General features: G+C 42.3%; 1 protein-coding gene across 2 annotated transcripts in view; it reads right to left on the reverse strand.

Annotated features, from left to right (window-relative positions):
* The window catches only part of zfpm2a (zinc finger protein, FOG family member 2a), a 120,675-nt gene that overhangs the window by 64,717 nt on the left and 32,688 nt on the right, over positions 1-23,270 (reverse strand). For both annotated transcript variants that reach the window (XM_085290785.1, XM_085290784.1), the window contains exon 3: positions 17,382-17,483. In XM_085290785.1, coding sequence (XP_085146911.1) covers positions 17,382-17,483 — 102 coding nt within the window. The remainder of the gene's footprint in view (positions 1-17,381; positions 17,484-23,270) is intronic.

Genomic DNA, 23,270 nt, shown 5'->3' on the forward strand with positions numbered 1-23,270 from the left:
GATGTTTCTCTGAGTGTGTGTTGCAAAGAGAAAGTATGCAGCTCTTAACTAGTTGCCTTGACAATTCTGAGAAGTGCTGCTGGATTCAAACATCTGTAGCAACATTTGGTCTCGCTTTATAGTCTCCATGGACACGAGAAGTTCAAATAATGTTCTTATCAGGCGTGAGTCACGTTTCAGAACTTCTTTAAATAAGACTGAGGTGACCTTTGGGAAGTGCAAATTCAGGTCAGCTTCAGGCCATCAGCATGAAGCAAACCTGGTAAATATACCCCAGTGTGTCCGGACGAGTGATCATAATGCGTGTTATTAATATACAAACCGAACTCTACATGTGTTGTTAACACTGTGTCTCATAACCTGTTTGTTAACACATGAGGCTAAAAGGTATTCGGGGCATTTGGTTCACGATGAATGGGTTGAAATGATCAGTGAACTTTACGACGTGTATTTGGTATAATGACCTATTCAGCCCTGTTCTACTCTGTAAATATCAACCATGTATCAGTGGCCGGCTATTGTGCTCCACCGTTAGGGCTCTATGGAAATGTGTGCTTATGTGAAGCTTTGCATGCATAAACATGACTGAAACATCGGGCTCGTGTTACTGCCCACTAGAAAATCATGCCTTGGCGATCATATATTCATCAAGAACAGTCGCAGCTGTGGCATTAAAAAGCTAAACGTCACCTCTGATAAAAAAAAAAAAAAATCACTCCCCAGACCTGTTATAAGATTGAAACAGATGCCCTGGACATTTACTTATACTTATGAAATTGACCGTATAAAAACAAGATAATCTGGACTACATTATCTCATTCTCACCCTCCCTCTGTATCCTCTGCCCCCCCTCTCCTCCCTTGTTCCTGCTGTTGCATGCTGTCCTCCTGGTGCTGCAGTGGAAGGTGGGTAAGCTCATTACAGAGAAATAATTAAACATTGGTGCACAGCTGGTCGTCATCACTGAGAGCAACAGCCACCGCTTGATGCATTCTGTTTGTCCTCAGATAAGACCCACGGCCTTTAACCGCTTGGATGCAAGTTCCTGTTTAGCCCCGCTTGACACACAGCTAAAGCCATCCCCAGCCAACAACTCTGATTCCTTTCTCCTTCTCTTTCTCTTCTCTGGGTGGATGGATGGGGGGGGTGATTGGAGTAAAAAGAAAAAAGGGGGTAATGGGTAGCGTTAGGTGTGAGAAAGAGGAGGGGGGTAAAGAGGGTACGATTCAATTTGTGCGGTTTGTGGTCCACCATGTTTAGGTGCCAGTTGTGTGCATCTCACACCAAATGTTGCCTGAGGACCTTGGCTCACAGATGGTTGTCACATCTGTTGCAGATACTAGTGGAAGATCTCCACAAAAACACCCATGGATGAATAATGAGTCCCCTTCATGGGCTGTCTGTGTCTCTATGGGCATTTACAGGTTTGTGAATGTTGCAAGGCAAAAAAAAAGAAAATAAACTAAAATAAATAAATAAATAAGTTATATTGACAGATGTGTTCTGTCATCAACTACTAGCTGCTGACAACTTTTGTAATTACGGTTGCATAAACTCTATGTCACAGTGATAATTCAATTTCTTACGAGCCCCCAAATCCCAACTCTATTACCTATACTCATTACAAATAAATTTAGAACAAATACAGAAGTCACACTGTTTAACCCGTCAAACTGCGAGCGGCAGACTGAACTAAGAGGAAAGCTCATAATGGGCTATTAGGAGATTTAACAAACCCAGCGTCTGTGTTCTCTCTCTTCAGTGTTTTCCTCATATCCAATTCTCAAATGCCACACACTTGGCAAAACACGAGCTCGTGATGTGGCTCGAGAGCCCCCCCCCCCCTCCAAATCCCCAACCAAAACCTCACCACAACCTTTATCCACAACCACCACCACCCCCACCCAACCACCACCCCACCCTCGATAAGATCATCATCTGTCGCTAGACTCTAGGGTCTGTTCCTGCACTCCACAGATACTTGGCAGACCAATGAATGTCCCTTTGTGTGGAGAGATCTTCCTCAGATAGCACCCAAGATGCTCCACACTGGCATCTGTTTGTTTTTTTTGTTTTTTTAATGTGTGCATTTGTGTCCTGTCTTTCTTTTCTGCTCTGGTGCAAAGAAATGGGGAACCTCGTCTCCCTCTCTCCCATCTCCGGTGTACGACTGAATGCTAATGAGTTTCTCAGTGGCAGGATGCCAGCCTGCTATGATGTGAAGAATAAATGGGTGTGGACCATTGACAGACAGAGGTGAACTGCCACTTTCTACTTTTGAATAATGTTATTACATCTAATGAAACTCTTTTCAACAATCCCTTAACATGCAATTCACCTTTTTTTTTATTTCTCCATTATGTTGGGGAGAATGATCTTATTCCACCACCTGACAATTTCACATTTGCATTACATTCTGCATTAGCTTGTTACAGATCTTTATTACAGCTATACGACGTTCACAGAGGTTAATACATTCGAAACGAAAGCTGTGTTTTATAGGGCTGCGCTAGGGGTGTGAGGATAAGCATGGACTGGCAGTAAGTGTTACGCTGAATATCCATGTGATAAATTTGTAAATTATTCTTTTTGTGTGGTTTTGTATAGTTATGGATTGTCTCATACCTTCTGTGTATCTGTATTTGGTTTTTAATCAATTTGACAAAAAAAGATAGAGATATGATTATTTTTGATTTTCTTTAAATTTGCTGACTATGATAACCTGATATAGTGACAGGCTTAGGGTGAACTGATTTCCACTAGTTTGTCCACTGCAGTCTTGGGTAGGCTATGTAATTCTTGCATATCACATTATAAATACTTCCTCCTACTATGTTTGATTGCATAGTGCTTATTTTATTTGATATGATATTTGTTATGTGAGTTTTACATGTTTAAAATTAATCTTTTTTTGTGTAATTCTACAAGATTACAACAGGTTTGACTTACAAATTACAGGAGTATTTCCCTAGAGTGATCTGGGCCCACTTGTCTCTTTGGAGGGAGGAGGATCTGAAATTCAATCCAAGTTTGTGTTTTTCATGATTACTTTTAAGAATTTCTTCCTAGATTGGAGGGGACACACTTCCATGATGGTCATGTGCACATCTACAGGGCAGGATGGAGAGGTTACCAGTCAAATGGGTGACTGGTTTACAGGGGGATTCTGGACCAACAGTGTTCGTGATTTTCTTTGTGAAAACACTAAAATAACTAAACGTCCCTTAAGAAGAGCTACAGATAGTTCAAAAGACTTGAGGAATCACTGCGGCTGTGCTAGTGACCCAGTGTTTTTTTCCTTTAATTTGTCATCTGTCCGTAATTCAAGGCTCCAACTGAAATATTCGTCCACCCTATACTTTAAAATTTAATGACTGATTCGCATTTTAGTACAAATGTTTTTATTAATGCACAAGACGTTCAGACCTGAATTTTCTTAATATAATTTCTGGCCTGGAGTGGGGCCTCTGCTAATGGTCAGAAATGACAAATGACATCATCATCATCTCGCTGAAGCATATTAACATTTGTTAAAGAACCGGGATCCGCTCGAGGTATTTTCCATGTGAATTTAACTTCTGTAACTAGTTCAAAGAACAAACTTACTTTGAGGAAAAGAAATTACCCGCAGCACTAAAATAGCCATTCCAGTCTGTGGTCTACTTCACCTTTATCCAGTTAGTGCGAGTATATTAACAGTAAAGGCAGATGTTGCGGGAAAAACAAGGAACGACAGAGTCGAAACAAGAGGGGAAACTGTGCTTGAGCGCCGCACAACAGGCGATCCTTCTTGATATCAAGCAGCGCCTCTGAATCAAGGCAAACAAATGTCTGCTGTTCAAAGTTCAATAACCTGTGCGTGGCAATTCACAGATGTCCCACTGAATCCAAGTCATCTCCACTGATAGGCCATGCTATAGAGCCAGCAAATGGGCTATAAATTAATATACCATGAGAGCGGCATATGGGGTGAAATGGAACGCAGTGTATCAGTTCAACAAAAGGTGCCACATCTTTAAAGCAGATATGTGATATGAAATTTTACAGCTGAAGGAGAAATGTCACAGAGCTTTGATAAGAGAGCAACGAACTTTCTCCCCCCTCCTACCCAAACCCTATTATCAGGTCCAAGTGAGCAAAATGCATCATTTATAACCCAGAGCCCACACTATTATCTTTGAAAAAGGCACTTGTGTTAACACAACTGCGGACCCCCACCACCAGCAGCACCACCACCTCGTCTTCCTCTGTCCTCACCCCGCCCCTCCGCCCTCCCCAAACCCGCCCTAACCCTGCCTACATGTGGCCGCGCTTGGCCTTGAGCAGCGGGGAGAACGTTTGCTGGGGAGCAAGTTTCCAGGCCACAGCGGGAGGGGGGGTGGGAGTGTGGAGGGGGTGAAGGAGAGAGGGCTTAGTAGGGGGGATTCACCCCTTCAGGTCAGGCTTGTTTTCAGGCAGTGGATGGCTTGAGGGGAAAGAGTTAAACAAGCCAAAGGGATTAGGGCATTTTAGCTGTGACACTCCACACAGGCTGAGCAGGGGGCTAGGGGGTGGCTATGGAGGTCGTTCGGATGGAAGTCTCCGAGCCTCTAGTTGTTGATACATGCAACAATGCCCATGAAGTACCGTTTTTTAAAAAGACAGATGTAATTATGGGTGTTTCAACTCAGTCTCCTGATAAGACGACTGATTGCACACATTATGCTTTTTACAATATCCGCTCTAAAACCTAACCTGACTTAGATTTAGGCTGCGCCAAATAATTATGTTTAAGGTGAGGCAGCTAGCACACATTGTTAAGGCTGGGGAGAGGTTTTGTTTAAAATAAAGAGAGCATCATATCTGCTTTCTTACTGTTTTTGCCTTTTAGGGTAGACCGAGTTACAGATGAAAAAGAGGGACAGTCGAAAAACCTGAAATAACTGTACATGTGCAACAAGTCAGATTAGTAATTTTTGCCCTGCACATGAGCATGCTGTTTGAATGTGGGAAATCTGAAGTAGGCAAGCGTCCATGTAAGTAAGGTAAGTATTTCATGTCACCATGTCATTTTCATGTGGTTTTTTCACTGTTTAACTTGAAGTGGGATCATTGTCATCTTCATTCTGTGCTTTAAAGGCTAACGTATGTCATGCCGTGGTGTCATTCAAGGTTAATGGACAATTAAGAGTAATGTGCAGTGTGGCCAGCAGGCTAAAAGCGAGATGCAATTTCTCAACTGTACCTGTGGTAGAATCCAGTTGCACTGAATAATGTTTAGTTGAATTGTTTAACATTGCTGGTTAAAAGTCATACATGTGGTTGAATGTAAAAATCGCTGATTGAAGCCAGAACCACGTATGCCACCACTGTGAATGACAGCCTAATTCAGTAGATGAATGAACTACTGTTATTTTTAATGGTTTAGTAGGCTATTGTTATGTGGTTGTAGCCTCCAGTGTTATTATTACTGTTTGCAATTGCTCTTTAAATGAATAAGTTTAAAAAGTTGCTCAATAGAAAGAAAATAATGAATTGAAATACAATTAAATATTTGTGCGTATGCAATTCCTGTTCAGCATTTTACAAATTACTGTTGCTCAATAAATACAATTAATTAAAATCATATATTTTTTTGTTGACTTAAGTTTTTTAAAGGCTTTTTTATTTGCGCTGAATTGCTTAGGTAGCATTGTGGATGGGTGTTTCAAGTGCACCATGCTACTGCTTTATGTATACCCAGCATGGATACACTTAAAACATCCATGCACTTTGGAAACCATAAACTACTTAAGGATATTGTTATTTAATATTACCTTTGTAGTGTAGGAAGGAAGGAAACATCATATGAAAATTAAACTTGTTTTCATTCGCTAGCTTTGGTGTGGTAGTACCAAAAGTAAAACGAGTACCAACTGCATTCAGTCTACCTCAAGTTTATGGCTATAGGTAGCATCCAGTTAGCATAGCTTGTCATAAAGATGGAAAGCAGAGCAAAACCTAGCCAGCTGCTTCAAGGTGGATTTAGTTTAGTTCAGTTTTCCCAAATATTTTTTTCCCTGTTTCCAGGCTCCATGGTAACCTGTAACCATAGACTGTATGTAAAAAGTGGACATAGACTTAGCTTGGTTAGCAATTGGCATCTGTAGACTTTCTAGCTGTATCGCACAGATACAGATACCTGCTAGTTAGTAAGTCACACTCAAAATAGCCTTTTGTTTGTGAGAATTTCACACAGCAAAATTGAAGCACGGGCCTCTTGGACAGGGTTAGTGCAGCTATTCATTTGTGTTCAAATTGCATGACAATGTGGTCTAGTTCGATGACTCGAAATAACTGAGGTGAAGCTTTCAGAACAGATACCAGCTGTATCCACCTATGTTGGCCCCTAGTACTGAAAACAGTTTTGTCTCTTTTACTGAGAGAAATATCTTTAAGTCTTAATATAAAAAAGTTAAGAAAAAAGTCTGGGGGATTGGTTTGATTTGGAGGTGGCCTCTAGTGGCCAAGTGAGGAAATGAACTCTGTTTGGAACTTAAATTAAGTGTGTTGAGCTTTCAGCCACGGAGGTAGCCACTTTATTGCAAGTTGTGGAAGTAATCCTAGGGATACCGGACATAGTGTTTATGTGGGGATCCAAGACTAAGGGTCTTTTCATACTCATGATTTTTGATATCGTTTTTAAACTGCAGCAATTAAAACAACAAAGAAAAAGGGAACGTTTAGAAAAGTATAGCGGCATGTGTGCACACACTCACTCACACATACAAAAGTTTCAGTCCTCTAGTACATTATCAACACAGAGACTGGTGTTTGGTGTCATTGAACAATTGAAATATACCAGCTGTCAAGCACGCCGTCTCATCAAAAGCCAGGCGAAGTTAGCAGGAGGCTGGCTGACAACAATCTCTGAGACATCCATCTTTAGAGAAGCAGTGCAATTTCTATTGATAGCATGTAAAGCGAGACGGGAAAACTTAAAGAATGACTGTCCTCGCGCAGAGATATCGCCGTATCGCCGACAACATCTAGAGGACACACACCACTCATGCTGGAATCTGATTATTTTAAATGCTTTTCTTTAAAATTTCAGAACCATCAAAAGGACATTACTCTACCTGAGTGTGTCAGGACGGATGAGTAAGTGATTGTATGTGAATAGGGAATGCACGCACTCGAGACAGAAGGATAACAAGATTTTAGGAGCAGAAGAAAGATGCTGTTCTGTTGGTTCAGTCTTGTCACAAACTGTGTCATAAAGAGTTATACTTTTCCATAACTATAGGTGGAGATTGCTTTCAAAAATATGGCCGTGTAAAAAAGTACTTTAACAACTTTTTTTGTTAGCAAGGAAAACAAGTAAACATTGCTACCTTCTTGATATTCTGCAGTTAATTGACAAGGATGCTATTTTTAAAGTACTCCTGAATCTCCTCCCAAGTCAATTACCAGCCTGCAACTTCCCCTGAGTAACAGGGAATTCAGTTTTTTCTTTTTCCTGGGTGACCTAGTTGTCTTTTGTGAGTAGGTTTTAGCCGGAGCAGTTTGACAGTAAACAGATAAGATGGATTAAGCTTTTTTTTTTTTTTCATCCAGTTTTGATGTGAACAGCGTAAAAGCGGGTTAAATCATTGAGTTTCAGGAGTATTTTTAAATGCCTGGAGATAGCGCGATAAAGGAGCTAAACCTAAGACTTGGGCCGGGAAGGTCAAGGTCGCGGCTTTGGAGAGCAGCTACCCGGCGACGGGGGCCGGGTTTCGTCTCTCTCGGAGCGGGCTGAGCGCTGGAGCCGAGCCCACCTCTCATCACTCCCAGAAAAGCTACACGGAAAGGAGTGAAACAAAATCCGTCGAGAGCTCGACGGGCGGCATCAAAGAGCAGCGCACCCTTGCCTCGTGTGGGTGTGCAGAAGGGGAGCGTGTGTGTGTGTGTGAGTGAGAGTGGAGATGTGTGTATGTGTGAATGTGTGTGTTAGAGGGGTATGGGGAGGGGTAGCTCCTCTTTGCATTTTGTGTGCATGCATGAATGAGGTGTTATAGTGTGTGTCTGCCTGTGTCTGTGTGAGCACTGTAAAATATCATTCCTCCATGAGCAACTAGCTCCATAATTATGTTTTGATTATTTGCGAATGCTAAAATAAAACAGCAATTAATCTGCTGATGTAAAACAGAAAATAGAAGTGCGACGCACATATTAAACAACCCAGTTTACAGCGATATTAAAAACAAAATCACATTTTGTGAATATCATTTGTTCAACGTTCCCCCCCCCCACCAACACCCGCATCACCACCTCCACCACCACATCCTTCTCTTCCCACCTCCCCAAAGACCTGATCCGAGGCGTGCTTAACATGCGCATAGGAGCTGACAGCCGTACAGTCACGTGACGTAGCTCAGCCAATCCTGAATACATTTGAATTTTTAAGCCGCGCAGCGATGAAGCCACTTGAGCAAAAGAAAAGGTGAAGGGGCGACTGAAATAAACAAATCAGAGCGATACGCCCGGGTCGACGCGCCGGTGCAACATGCCCGTTTATCACGTGTGACACTGAGAGGTTTGTTGTTTTGTTTCTTCCTCTTCGGTTTGGAAAAATATTTCTGAGGGGACATATTTAGACACATTTTGTGGACGTCTATTCCCCCACTGCTCCTCATGTCGGTGACAGGGGAGAGTAATCCTATACACAGGCTGCTATTGTGAAATGAGAAACTAGCCTCCTTCACTGCCAGAGACCAGATGCACCTCTCTCTCTCTCTCTCCTTCTCTCTCTCTCTCTCTCTCTCTGTCCTAATCTGTAAACGACTTAAAGGAGCCTTATCTCCGGGCTCTTCTGCTTCATTTCATGCTTGATTTACTTTAATTTGTCTGATAGGGCACAAGGATTTGGAAATGGCCCATCTTTCGGTGGAAAATGTTCTGATTTTTCTCCGGCATTGTTATGTGGAGGTTTTTGACTTTTCTCTCCCCCTCTCTCTCTCGCTCTCTCTTCCTCCTCCTCTTTCTCCATCTCTCTCCCTCTCTGTCTCCCTCCCTCTCTTTCTCTCTCCATCACCTCTCTTTTTTTTTTCCTTTTGAGGGGTGGGGGGTGGGAGGGGGGGTGGATCTTGCTCCAGTGCAACAGTCTGTTTGAGTGCATTTAGATTCGAGCTAGCACAGCACAAACAACTTTTCCATGTGGTGCGATTTTGTGATGGGCGACGGCGACACAGGAGTCGTGTTTGCCTTTCAGATCCACATTGGGCGCAGAGCAGCCGAGTGCTTCAAACCACAAAGATCTTATGTTTAAGTTAAGAGGCGACTGGCCCTCCAGTTTAGCAAGTGGGTGAGCGGCTGGCACTGATAAAGTTGCTCCACAATGAGGGACAGGGACAAGCGACATGTCTACAGATGCTTCGACTTCTTTTTTTTTTTCTTCTTCTCCTGGCGGAACTCAAGCGCTTGCTTGACTGTCTGGCTGCTCCCATCACGAAGACATTCTCCCCACTTCTATTTAGTGACTGAATGACAGTGGAGGCAGTGAGCTATGATTAGAGAGGAGCCCATATCTTACTAGATCCTGAATAATCTCCATCCCCTCCCACCAATGAGCAAGGCACAGAGGCGGCGGAGAAAGCCAGAGGAAAAATGAGACAAGAAGAATGGACAGAGCTGTTCTATGTATGCCAAGATGTCACATAGTTCCCCTGGACTCCTCTATATGCCCAGTGTGGACACAGTATAAAAAGAAAAATCAAAATTCATTCACTTTGAGTCGCTTTAACTAATCTGAGCAGTGGCAGACGTAATCAAAGAGAATTTTACATTGAAATCTGAACAGAAGAGAAAGAGACATTAACTGGAGACTTGCATTAAACAATTAAACTCATTCACAACTAGTGGTTAACTGATTGGCTTAAAAAAAAAAATCAATTTCCCAAACACAACGACATGAAACGTCACTAACTCCGCCTCCAACACATAAATAAATGGTTAACTACACACACAGAGGAAAAACAGAGAGGAAGAAACAGGGAAACAGGGGGGACCATTGAAATTCATCTCACAGCCTGAATTTACTTAACTGCGGGTCTGTGCGCGGTGATAAACGGAGTGATGATCCGGCAACACGTCTTTATCCATGCTTTGCTTTAATTAACGGCGGCTTGTTTGTTGAAAAGATGATTAATATGCCAATGAAAATTGCATAATTGAATACCACAACACTCGCACAATCAGGGAGGAACATGCCATTTTTTATTAACTTTTCAGTATCATTATTATTACTATTATTTGGTATTTTAATTCACTTGACAAGCGGCGCCCCTCCCCACCCCTCCCCACCACAACCACCGCCGTTAAACAGACAAAAAAACAAAACAAAACCAAAAAAAACACCAAGGATGGTGGAATTGGCGTGACCGGTGGGCCACACTGGGCCCAGCTGTTCATCACCAATAGGAGGTCTTCACAGTCGGTGGTACTGCTGTGATATCAACACCTATCAGTGTGAATGCTGCACATGAGTCCGTGTGTTAGAGCAGGGACAGTGAGAGTAGAGCGGGGTTGGGGGTGGCTGGGTTGGATGCAGCTTGCATGGCACTGACTGAACTCCTGTGGCCAAGCAGAAATCTGTGAGGACACCAAAAGTAAAAGTTTGCACACGCATATGAAATGGCACACTATCTGAAGCACCGGGGACCAGATTTTTTTCCCCTTCACAAAGCAAAATTCACGCATGAAGAAATAACTCCAAAGTCACTCGAATAAAAGTTAAAAAAAGAGGCCAAATGAAAACGACGAATTCCACAATTTGAACGAGTTTCACTTGAGCAACCCAGAGTTTACCCAGTGTTACATCCCCTGGCACAACTTGCACCAGCATCTCCATACTAATACTAAATACACACATCAAATATTCAGCCAATTACAATGAGAGCTCTTGCAAAAAAGAAAAAAGAAAAACCTGCAATGCTATGGTGCCCGGGAGGGTAAGCATTACAGAACAAACACACTTTCAGAGAGCTAAAGAAAGACACCAGGGGTGTCGAGTCCCCCCTGGGGTGGAGGGTAGAAACAGCAACACCAACCTGCCCTTTAGGACTGTCACATTTAGCGACGATTTATGTTATTTGGACTTTTTCACATGAAGTGGAATCAAAAAGCAGCTGATTTGTGGACAAAACGCTTGGAAGTAAATGATCTTATTAAAGCCTTCTCCCACGTATCCACACAAAACTAGAACTGGATATAGTGACATCTCCCTCACATGATAAGAACAGTGATTGCATTTTTGTCCTATTTTAGATTATATAACTAACAGCCATGAAGTTCCTCCATAAAGCCTCTTAGTATAGCGGATCAGTGACTAAATTTGCATCGAGTCGATGCAGCACAGGAGTACAGTGATTTGTCTAATCTCTTGTTGCATATTTCATCGCTATAATCACACATTGTGCATTTGCGAGTGTGTACGTGGTGGTGATGGCGGTTGCGGTTGGGGGGGAAGTGGGCTGTTTTCTCCTTGCACAGGTGATGCATAGAGTACAAAGCCATCATCAACAATCTCTTAAGAAATAAATGTATTTGTTAAAAAAAGAAGAAGAAGCGGACAAATGTTTACACACAGCACTTTGATTGCAATTTAATTTTACATCGCTCAGGGCCCTGAACTCACAGAGAAGCTGATGATGGACTTTCATCATCAGTATCAGCAATCTCAGTGTCATTCATGTTTTGTGAGACTTGTCAGAAGACTTTGAATAAACCCCTGGAGGAGCGAGATAAAACCTTCCTTTTCTGCGGGAGAATTGCCATGATGCACGTCCAAATTTCTTGATTACAAGACGAAGCGGGGGGAGAGAGAGGAAAAAAAAGTAAAAAAAAAATAAAAAATAAAAACCTTGAATGAAAGCCTGCGCTGAAAGTTTTCAGTTTGCTGATATAACAGTCAAGTGTGTCTATAAGTCTACTTAAAACGCTTAGGTATCAGTGGAGACAGCTGCGACACCCTCGTCTTATGATTCTGTCGAGACAGTACACTATCAAACCTTTCATACCGTTCCCAAGCTACATTTCCGGTGACAAAAGCTTTGCGAAAGCCTCCTGAAGGATTCATCTATATCCTAATATTTCCAATCCAATTTAACTGGAGCAGCCGGAGTGGTCTGAGCACTAGTTTACCAATCTTTGCTTTCCAAGACTCTGTGTGCTGAAGGCTTGAGGGGTTCAATCAATGGCGCTTTGATCTCGGCTGGAACCATAATTATTTAACATTGTTACAAGGATTTCTCTAATCCATCCTACCATTAAATCCCTTTTACACCCTCATCTTCTGCAGCCTAATCTGCATCTGGGTGCTCCGTTTGTCTCTCTCCCTCATTTCGGCTCGCCCCTCCCTCCTTGACGACACCCTGACTTTATAATGGACTTGGGTGTCGACTTAGAAAATGCCTTGTTTACTCAGAGCGACCTGATTGAACTGTGCTCAAACGGACTGTTGCTGTGTAAGAATTTAAAAGTTGTTTTTCTTAGTCGATCTGTACTTTTAAGTGCTACATAGTTTGGGTTTACTTTCAGTTCAGCTGGGACTGAATGGTGAAAGGATTCTGCAGCTATAATGCCAAGATCTGGTCACCGAGCTCAGTAATCTCAAACATTTCACATTGTGGTCCACACCACATATGACCCACTTTGACCTTAAGTGGGCTCGGCAAGTAAAAAAATCCCCTTTCTATTAGCGTAAAGACTTAATGCCTAAATTTGTCAATATAAGAAAAAGAAGAGTAATTACTACACTTTCCTCAGTTCAACATGTTTCTGTTTTTCAATGTGATAAAGAAATGCTGTTCTAGTAAATGAAGAACGGCTCTTTGGGCTTAAACTGTAAGAAATAAACGTGCTTATATTCCAGACCATCCTGTAATTGGAGGAAAGTTTTTTTGTAAACCACAGAAATTGCCCCATATTTATTATTGATTTTATTGTGGACACGTTCTTAAAAAAACAGATATTCCTGTAGTACTTTTCTGCCATTTAACTGATTATCTATTATTTTATTACTACAGTATGAATGGCTCTAGGTGAGATCTTTATCAGCATGACAAGTTGTAAAATTTATAAATATAAAAGTCCAAAATTTATCCTTCCCTTTATCCAGAGCCAGAGTATTTGCCAGGCTGATTGTGGCCCCTGGGCCTTATGTTGGACACCCCTGGTCTAGATATAACTGTCACCGCTTCATCTTCATTTTATCTTTTTTTTTGGTCAATTTTTCCACTAAGTTTCTTCAGATGAACCAAGGGAATGTCCAAGTTCATGTGACTGATGCCCAAAAGGTTTCATCCCATCTGTTTATTTTCATGATCACTTTGTCTCCCAACAAAAAACGGCCCACTGTCCTTTTGCAAATATTTGCATGTCTGTGTTTCACCACGATATAAATAGCAGCACGGGCAATCGCAAACATTTGTTGAGGCACCTGCCACAGTATCGTGGCCATCTGGTCCTCCAATTCTCCTAGCATGACATATGTGCATTAAACCTGAAATGGTTATTGTTTTTTTTTTTCCTTTTTTTTTCCTTTGGCGACTGGAAGAAGATGGATTGGCCACAGACCGTTCTAGGTTGGCTGGAGTCAAAAATGAGACTCGAGACTTTTTACATCTGAGTGAGGCTGCGTTTTCAGCATGTGCATGTTTGATGTCTTGAAAGGGGAAAAGAAGGGGGTGGATATAAATGGATATCTTTTTTCAGGGTGAAGTGTGTGTGTGTGTGTGTGTGTGTGTGTGTGTGTGTCCCACTGTCAGGTAGATTCTCAGATGGCCACTCCTTCAGCTGACCCCTGCCTCGCCCTGGCTGATGCCCAGCTGGCATCAGCAGCTGAGCAAGCTGGGCCATGCCGGCCGTCAGGGACAAGCCAAGAGAAGAGATTTGTGGACAAGGTGATCACATTACTTCTGTTACCACTCTGTCACACTCATCTGCCCCTTCTGCATCTCCTTCTTTACAGCGTGGCTCATTTTAAGTGTGTTTTAGGGCTGATATCTTAGATGTTGATGTCGCTGTATGCAAGTCACATCTACTTCAAATCCAGTTTAATCAGTTTGGGAAATTGGGTGTTGACATTAGCTGCAAACTGACAGCTACAGTAGATCAGCTTAATTCAATTCAAAACACTAGCATGTTTAATGCTGCTTCTAAAGTTCTCTGAGGCATTCCAGTGATATAATGTTGCACTCTGGGACAGTTTATGGGCCTTTTTTTTTTTTTTTTAGAAAAAGGTTAAAATCTAAGCAGCTGCTAAGTCTTTCTTAGCCTTTTAAAACTCCATGTCATAATGCAGTGGAGATGATTTTTTTAGACCTTGACAGCTTGTTGTGCAGTTTCACTAATTATTCCGAGTGGAAAGTAAGCTATGCATCATTTGGCACAATGCTAGAATTGGCAAAACTATGGCAAACAATACAGTTATTTGGGGGGGGAAATGCACAAGTCTGAAACTCTTGCTAATTTTGTCGCTAATCAACGTGTTATAATCAGAGGATATCCACCTGTAGATGCTAAAATCAATCACGATCAGTTCAAAAGATGGCATTCATCATGCTTCAATCTGCAAAAAGATTGTGATCAATGGAAATGCTTTCCACTGTATCACTACAGAAATAAAATACAATAAAACTTGTTAGCACACACGTCACACTGCATGTGCACACTGTATTTATTTGCATTTGGGCAGCATAATAAACTGTGAAGGCAAACCACATCCTATTAGCAGTGGACAATACAGTGCCGTATCTGAGTATGTGCTGCTTCTTCAGCTACATATTAGCTTTAATTCTTAAATTTAGAGGTCCACAGCGTAACCTAACAAATGCACACACAGACTAGACACTTGAGCTGAAACTGCAGCGAACACAATTACAGCACTCTTAACGAACCCTGGATTTTCTTCACTTTCCAAAGCGGGGTGTGGTTTACATGAGAAGGCATTTAGATAAGGATGAGAACAAGTTCATTAGCAGAGTTAGCTAGCTAACACACACCATTCCCAATTAGCCTAGAGGAGAGCAAGCGGGAGAGAATCGAGAGAGACGGAGTCAGATTCCTATCACAGGCAGTCCATGAAAATGAATAGAATAGCATGACACGCTATCTGGCAAATCAGCGGCTGATTGCGAAACACCCGTGACGAGAAATGAACACGAGACAGAAGATCAGTGTGCAGATTTGCTTAAGGACATACTTGTAGAGATGAGGGGAGAGAAAGGGAACTCGCTGGGTGTTCCACATCAGAGACCCAGCACTCTGAACAACAGAGAAGAGCCAGCTATCAGATTAATAGTGAGTCATTCAGTACGCTTCTCTGCTGTTCCAGACAGAAAGACAATCAGAGAACAGGGGCCAATCGTGGACAGCACTTGACATGAGTTACTAAAGTGGAGATGAAATGCAGGGACAAAAAAAAGAAAGAAAAAAGTTCAATTACAGGATGTAGATTGTAAAGGCTTTTGTTGTTACTCAGCAAAAGGGAAATGGTATGGAGGTGCTTCAATAGAATCACCAAAGCAGGTGGGCATGTTCCGAGTTAGCCCACCTCATTAAAAGGCTTCACTCTCTTTTTATGTAATGGCCATTACACGTCCTATTCAGATGCACACGCGCAGTGATTAAAAATTATCTGTTGGTGATCATAATCACAGCTGCTTAAACTTAAGCCAAAGAATAACAAAGAACTTTTGAATGCTCAACTATCTGAACATTTACAAAGAGATTAAAGGGGAGACAGTCTACAAACTAAATAAATTTGCTTTTAATCGCTTCCAACAGGAAGTCATGTCATTTCGAATGTCCCTATCTGATTGTCTGATTCCCCCTCTTTATTCAAATTATAACATGCCCATCTGACTTTTCCAGCACAATGGGAAAAATTAAAAAGGGAAATGACCTTTCATGGCAGCCATGATGAAAGAGTGAATGGCATTATTATGCGCCAAGATTAATTTCGGTCTACTCCACAGTGCCCATTGAGAAAACACACGAGGGGGGCACGGGTGCCTTAGTCGCTCATTAATTGGTAGGTGTATCATAGAGATGTCAAAAACAAGATGATTATAAACCGATGACCCGGCTGCGAAGCGCACACAATACGCTACAATATGAAAGCTTGTTTGCTTAAAGTTGGGTGCAGCCAGGTGCTAAGTGTCATTTTTCCGGCAGCAATACAGCAGAGATTGGGCCACAAGTGTCCAAGTCCTCTGATAAGTTGGAACCACTCATGCTGCGGTTTAGCAAAACATGAAATGGGCATCATGTCTCACATCACTTCCCCTGCAGTTCAGCTGTCCTCGCTGTATGCAAAGAGAAAGTTTACTTCAAGTCCCCCTCCTCTCCCTCCCCACTGCCTGTCCAGCAGTGTGTTTCTGAGCCTCTAATTCTCATTCTGATGGCTAAGTAGAAGGGGGAAAGCATAATTACAGTCAGTCATACATCCAGTCATGCTACATCCATCCCTCCTTTTCAAAGCAGTATTTTTAAGCTCAGCATTTCTTGCCAAAAAAGGGGGCCTTTTTTTTCCCTCTGCATGTGATGCCTTCTTTTTGTCATGGCCCCCATAGTTCTGAGCTGACCCCCTCAGCCCTGTCTCCTGACTGATCACAGTGATGGTTTATTACTGTCGTCCCGGCGCTCTTATCTTTAGCCAGCAATGCTCATTTCCTTCCCCAGATTTAAATGCAAATGTGAAATTTAATGATAAATGCATTATCTGATAGGTGCGATAACACTGATTCACTGTCAGTATAAAATACACACCCCGGGGGGCTTCGAGCTAGCAAGCACAACTTGCCCAAATCCACTTTTTTCTCCCGCTCTCCCTTTCTTTTCTCTCCCCCCCCCCCCCCCAAAAACGCATGTACCTGCAATAAATTCTTGAGGTCATTTTATGCATTAAAAGGAATCACATTTTGTGTGTTCAGCAGTGCGGGCGCAGGCTATTGCTGAGCAGTAATTGCCGTGCAACTATCTTGTTCAATGTATTATCCATCATTTTGATGAAGTTACTTTTACTAAAAGGGCAAACAAGATAAAAAAAAAAGTGTTGTAAACTCTTCAAAAGCTGCGTCTGCATTGCATTATTCAGTTCTTTAAAAAAAATGTCTTTAAGGAAGCAGTTGTCGACAATTTAATTTACTGTTAACCGAATGGTGGCTTCACGTACATTTCAAGCGAGCAGCAGACTTCTGACACGATTGTGTAGCTATATAGTTACTATACAAGGCAATCATTTTTAGAAACAATAATATTTTATCCCCTTTATCACCTTCCCTCGAACTACACCGCATGCCTTTCAGTTACTCAACAATAACTTTATCAAATGACCCCCGAAAGCCTGTCTTGTAAAGTAATACTCATGCTTTTCTTACTTGGACCATCCCATTCCTCTGGCCCCATGGCAGCGTGCCTGCTCTTCTCCCCCTGCCCATCCATCTCCGACTCTCCTGCCTCTCGATTGCCATCTTCCTCTCCTGTAAGTAAAAGAGGGAAAAAAGCACTTTAAGTCCCACAATGCACACAAGACCCAAAGTGAACAGCACTCTCTCCAAATTTAATGTTTGGACACGTAATTTAATGAATCGTTGCATTATGCAGACTTTGGTTTTTTAACATCTTCTCCCTGTACCAGTTAAGTGTCACAATGTGACGTGTGTGTTTCCGTGTATGATTTTGTAAAAGTGCATTCACCACATGCAGCTGCACACTTTTATGTAAAAAGGAGTTCCCATGAGTGCTTGCAGGAACAGGAGGAAGCCCAATGGAACAGGAAGGAAAGCAATGTGTGGGAGAGAGGTGGCTATTTATTACCGTTTGATCTATTGTGGAGGGAGCTAGAATGTGTGTTATAGGATGTAGGGGCTGATTTACAGTCCCAAGGCTCACACAGACCATGCTAAGGGATATTTGGGTATCTCTCTCCAGGATGTAAGTGCTTAAAGACCTTGTTTTACAAAAAAAAGAAAAAGACTAGACGCTCTCACTGTAGACGCACTTACTGTAAAAGAAAATCTATTTTTGCATGTCTACGGTAAGCACAGTTTGTACTCAAAAGTTTATAGGCACATAAATCAGAGCTTAGTAGGTGCCCCAAGTGTGGTGCTCTAAATAAATCCAATGTGGCTGACACAGTGGTTGGTGTCTCTTCAGACTCGGGCAAACCTGCTTGGGGCTGATGGTTTGTGGAGGTACATTCCTCTCACTTTTGTCACCCCATCTTTTTCATTCCTTTGATGTTTTAAACCCAACAGTGAATGGTCAAGGACAGGCCTGGATTGCTCCAGTGGCTTACTACACGCCACCACAAGGGAAAAACAGGGGCGGGAGAGGGCATGTAGATTTAAATACAAATATATGACGACAGGACAACCTATACCTTATGCAGCAAACCTAAATATGAATATATTGTAACCACACCTGCCTCTGTTCTTCGCCCCCCACAGTTCCCAAAAAAACACATTTCTGAGTCTTAGTTATCAACCTTCAAGTGACAACTGCCACAGGACACACACTACGTCACTCCAGCGCCGGCCATCCTCAGTCAGGTTAATCTCCAGATCAAGCACATACTCTGTGCTTGTTTAGCTTTTTTCCCCTTTTTTTGACGTGGCTCACTTCAAAGAGAGCGGCAAACATTGCCAAAAGGATGTCAGCTTTCTATCTCCCACTAAAATAGAAGATGTGTGCACGAAGAAAAAAAAGCGATACTGTAGGGAAGTCTGCAGAAATGTCCTACTTACAGTACATGAGGTCATTATGACCCACTTTTGCTTATGCAAGTGTCTGCTTGGGCTGGCAATTTCTTCCCCCTGCTCCTCCTCTCTCCCAGTATATTATCACGGAGCCCACTCAACTAAATTCCCCCACTATTTATTGTTGGGCCTGGAGAACCTCTTTAGCATACCAGGCTCGTATTATGACGAGGATAACAAAGGCGTATATCAACAGTTCCTTCCAATGGAGCGCAGTTTGAAGAAAAAAAAAAAAAAGCTGGTGAGATAACATTAAAGGCACTACCTTGATCTCAGGCGAACATGTTAAGCCCTGTAACGAAACGTATTGGAAGTGTTTAATTACAGCCCGGGAAATGAAGCTACAAGATGATTCCTTAATTAAGCAGTGATTAAGGATTTTCTGCCTTCTATCTAACACAGTTTGCAGTGCATTTTAAACACAATCGCCCAGGCAACCTCACAGGGAACAATGTCACAGGGCTTTGATGAAGTTTCCTGCACAAATGTCACTAGGAAGAAAAAAAAGGCGAGCAGAGGAAGCAGTGCTGGAGCAGCACTCCTTTGCTTACAGTACAGTCAGTGAGATAAAACCTGGAATACAGAGAAATGTCGAGATCCCCCGCCCCGGATTTTAAAACAACATGGAAATGGATTGATTGAGGTGCTCCATTTCATTCACCGAGGTCCAATCTGAGTAATCGAGCCTCTGCTTTGTTTCATCATTTGAATTGAAACCCCTCTGCAGTCTTATCAAAGGGGACAGATTGTCAATGATCATCCTCTACATTATCGCCTAGATCATAATTTACATCTGGCTTAGGTTCCTTTCCCCGCACGCTCAGATGGATATACTTGAGGCTGAGTGAGAGAAAGCTGAGGAGAACAGAAGGGACGGGGAGGGCTGGGGAGGCGAGGCGGCCTGCTGGGTTCTGGGTTGGCGGGCATGCGAGAGGAGCCAGTGAGCTGTTAAAATCAGCTCTATCGCTGCTCTATCAAAGGACAGCTCTCTAGCCAAATCGCAGTCACATGCAGCGTGCCACACATTCAGGTCAATAAGCTTATAGGCGATTTACACAAACAATTCCTCGAGCAAGGTAGCAACAAAGTCATATTGGCTTTTTCCCTCCCTTTTAGCATTGTCTCTGCCGAGGAAGCCCTTGAAAATGTCAATCTCTCGCATGCGACTTTAAGGAGCTCAGGGCACTCTAATCCTGACCACTGAGTCCTGAGACAGGTTGCAATTTCTGCAAGATGGTTGTTAGATTAACATGGTGTATAAGTATTTTTAAGTATTCCTATGGGATTGCAGAGTTCTATAGGTTACCAAATCCCGGGCTCGATGACTTTAACCCAGTGTCGCATTTCTAAACCCATCACATGCTTCCTGGTGTTGGAGCTTGGCGATGATTTTCAAAATGTAATATCAGGAGGGCTATGCCTGCCCCCGTCAGCATCGTTGATATTGCATATTTGGCTGCTGATGCAGATTGCGTCACATATACAGATAAAGTCAATTCAAGGAAGCAACCTTTTTCACCAAAGTCAAGCATAGCTGTAAGACTTCTCTGCTATCTGAAAAATAGGTCTGAATTGCATGCAATTTGTGGCAGGCAGAGCACTCCAATGGAGGGAGGCTATTAGTGAAATGCCTTGCCACTGTCTCTTTAAATGCCAATAAATTCCCATCATTACAGAATCTGGCAGTTTTCCTCCCTGTCTGCAGCCTGGGTCTTTATCTCGCTCTGCCTCAGTCTCTGAGCATGTAGATCTGGCCCAGTTAGATTGTCATACTTAACAAACATTAATGATTAATTTCCTCCACTGAGTCAAATGGGGCTAAAGGGATGACTCGATTCATCTTATCGCACCACAAATTAGCATTTCCCCATATTCTCCAGCATCAACTGTGCATTAAAATTCCACATTTACCATTCTGGGCACTGGCAGCTGTGGTGAAAGAGCCAAGGAGATCTTCCTCCCGTGTTGCTGGAGATTCAGATTACTTCTGTGTCGCACAAAGAATAATTAATTGTGCCACTTTCTCCTTGTTACTGTACATCTGTGGCTGCCGCAAGTCAAATTACTCACCGAGAGGTTATTCGAAAGTTCAAGGTGTATTTTTTTTTTTTAATTATTTACCGTGTTAAGTCCTTTGCTTTCACTTTTCACTTCAACTGTGATAGAATATTTCTGCCCCCATTGTTTCTGTAATTCGAGGAGAACGGCACAAAAGAGTGCAAATTTTCACGTTTAACTTGATGTATCTTGACACCCGCAACAACCTCAGAAACGAACTGAAAAAAAAAACAACAACCCTCGTGTAATGTAACTTCAAGAAAAGCTGTTTTACGTCGAGGAAATGAGACACGTAAAATGACATGTAAATTTACTGTCAGTGCTAAGTAAGGAAGTCATTTGTCATCAGACAAACACTTGGAACGCTCAGAGGGAACAGCTTGTGGCAACACCCTGTGCTGAACTTCACAGATAGCCAACAATAAAAGAGGGGGTGAAACAGCAAGGTGAAATTTCACAATTTCAGTAAAAAAAGATGCCACTCAGTGTATATAAAAAAAAAGGTATCTTTCTCACAATTATGGAGCCAGGTGTGTCAAGAGAGTATAAATCTTTTCTGTGGGAGCGAGCGTGTTCATCTGTGGGGTTCTTCACAAGCACAGCTCCATAAATGTGAAATTGACCGAGCAGGAGAGGTTGTTTGAGGTAAAAATTCTTGTTTAATAGCAAGGGAAAGCCAAGGTTATTTCTTTAGATGTGTGCCTTTCCCCCTTCCTCATAGAAGTCTTGAAAGGGAGGCAGACCCCCTCTAAAATGCCATGTATATTAAAAACAGTGTTCAATCTCTCTGGGGTGCTACTATTCCACCAAGCTTGTTCATTTTCAGAGACATTATTCTGAGCTGAACTGACAGGGGGCTGCTCATACCTGTAACCGTATATCCACACGATTCAGGGCTGCCCATTACTGACGATCATGACGCATTATGCGAGGGATTAAATTGTGTAGCTGGTCAAAATAGGTCTAACTTGAGTACTTCATGTGCAGCTGGATAGTCCCATCAGTGATAAAGCACTGTATTTTAATTCTTGATCACTGAATTGTGTATCCAAAATAAAACATTAACTTGCAGAGTATTGAATGAAGCTGTCTAATAGAGGCATTGGATTGGAGTAATTACCTGGGATGATGTGAAACACATGTTCTTGATATACAAATTTAGCTTTATTTTAATAGATTCTGTCTGTTTGAACTTTTTTTTGACTCCAAAAACAAAATAATAAAATCACTCCTTCCTTTGTTAAACTGGACATGTGCGACCACTGGTGAGGCCTAACAAAAGGACAATGCTGTGTTTAAATGGGTCATAAGTCAGAGGGCTTAGGAAGCACTGATGCAGGACTAATCATTTCTACTGTTTGTCTGAAGAAGAAAAAAAAAGATGATCCTAAAAGCATTTTTGTCATTTCTGTTGCCAATGTCAAGCTAACAGGCCCTTGTGTGTGTGTGTGTGTGTGTGTGTGTGTGTGTGTGTGTGTGAGAGAGAGATGCCAACAGCACCTTACAAGCTAAATCAATGAAAGGGCCAAAACCCAGTGAGAGCCACAGCACTATTAACTAAACAGGTCAGGGAGTCAACCGTCACCTAATTTTGAGGTTCCTGAGCCTCAGACCAAGATGGGACGTCAAGGTGCTCCACGCACTTATCTGGGGAGTCCCTTTTCTGCAAGGGTAAGGCAAATGGCTGAGTCTTTGGTGGCATTCAACTTCTTGACCTTTGCGCCTTTAAGCGGCTTTGCTACTTCACCGCACTCTGATCAAAGTTAATAAGTGCTTCATATGTTAATGAAAATTGGTACTCCTCTTTGTGTTCCTACAGCTTTTTAATACCTATTATAGACTGAAACTTTTAATGGAGGTTTTAGGTCCCCCTGACAAGCCCATTTCAGAGAGTGACTACACAGATACAAGGCTAAGCTAAGACCAGAGAGTCACTGCTCAGTGGAGGAACCTTACACGGGAGACCTTATTCTCCGGGAAGCAGCAGAAGATAAAGGCCATGGGATGAGTGGCTGCTTTAAAACCCACGTTCAAGTCCGCACAGGGCTAATTACAGCACGCCATCACATTTGAGAGGGTTTAGTTAATCAAGGGGGGCTCTCTTTTGCCTCCTATAGTCGAGGAATAACACACTTAAACCATTTAATGCCGCCAGGATTGCGTCCCGTTTAATTCAAGGCAGTTTCACATAAGTGGGGTAAATTTAAGCCACTCTGACATTAGTTTTAAACAGATCTAATTGAGGAAGGGATCATGGGAAAGTGGCTACACCTGATGATTGCACACAACTTGGCACTAGGAGAAAAGAAATTTGGATAGTACATCATTTGGGTCTTATGAGGCAATGGGAGACTTAGCTACTGTAAGCTGAGATAGCAAAGTCATACAAAATAAATCGGACTAGTAAGGCTCGTGCATGACAAGGAACAGATTAGAAGTGCTCAGGGAAAG

Source organism: Mchenga conophoros, linkage group LG11 (assembly GCF_057382185.1).
Source record: "Mchenga conophoros isolate Kocher_MC1m ecotype Shallow Benthic linkage group LG11, M_conophoros_male_GT1.1, whole genome shotgun sequence".
NCBI lineage: Eukaryota > Metazoa > Chordata > Actinopteri > Cichliformes > Cichlidae > Mchenga > Mchenga conophoros.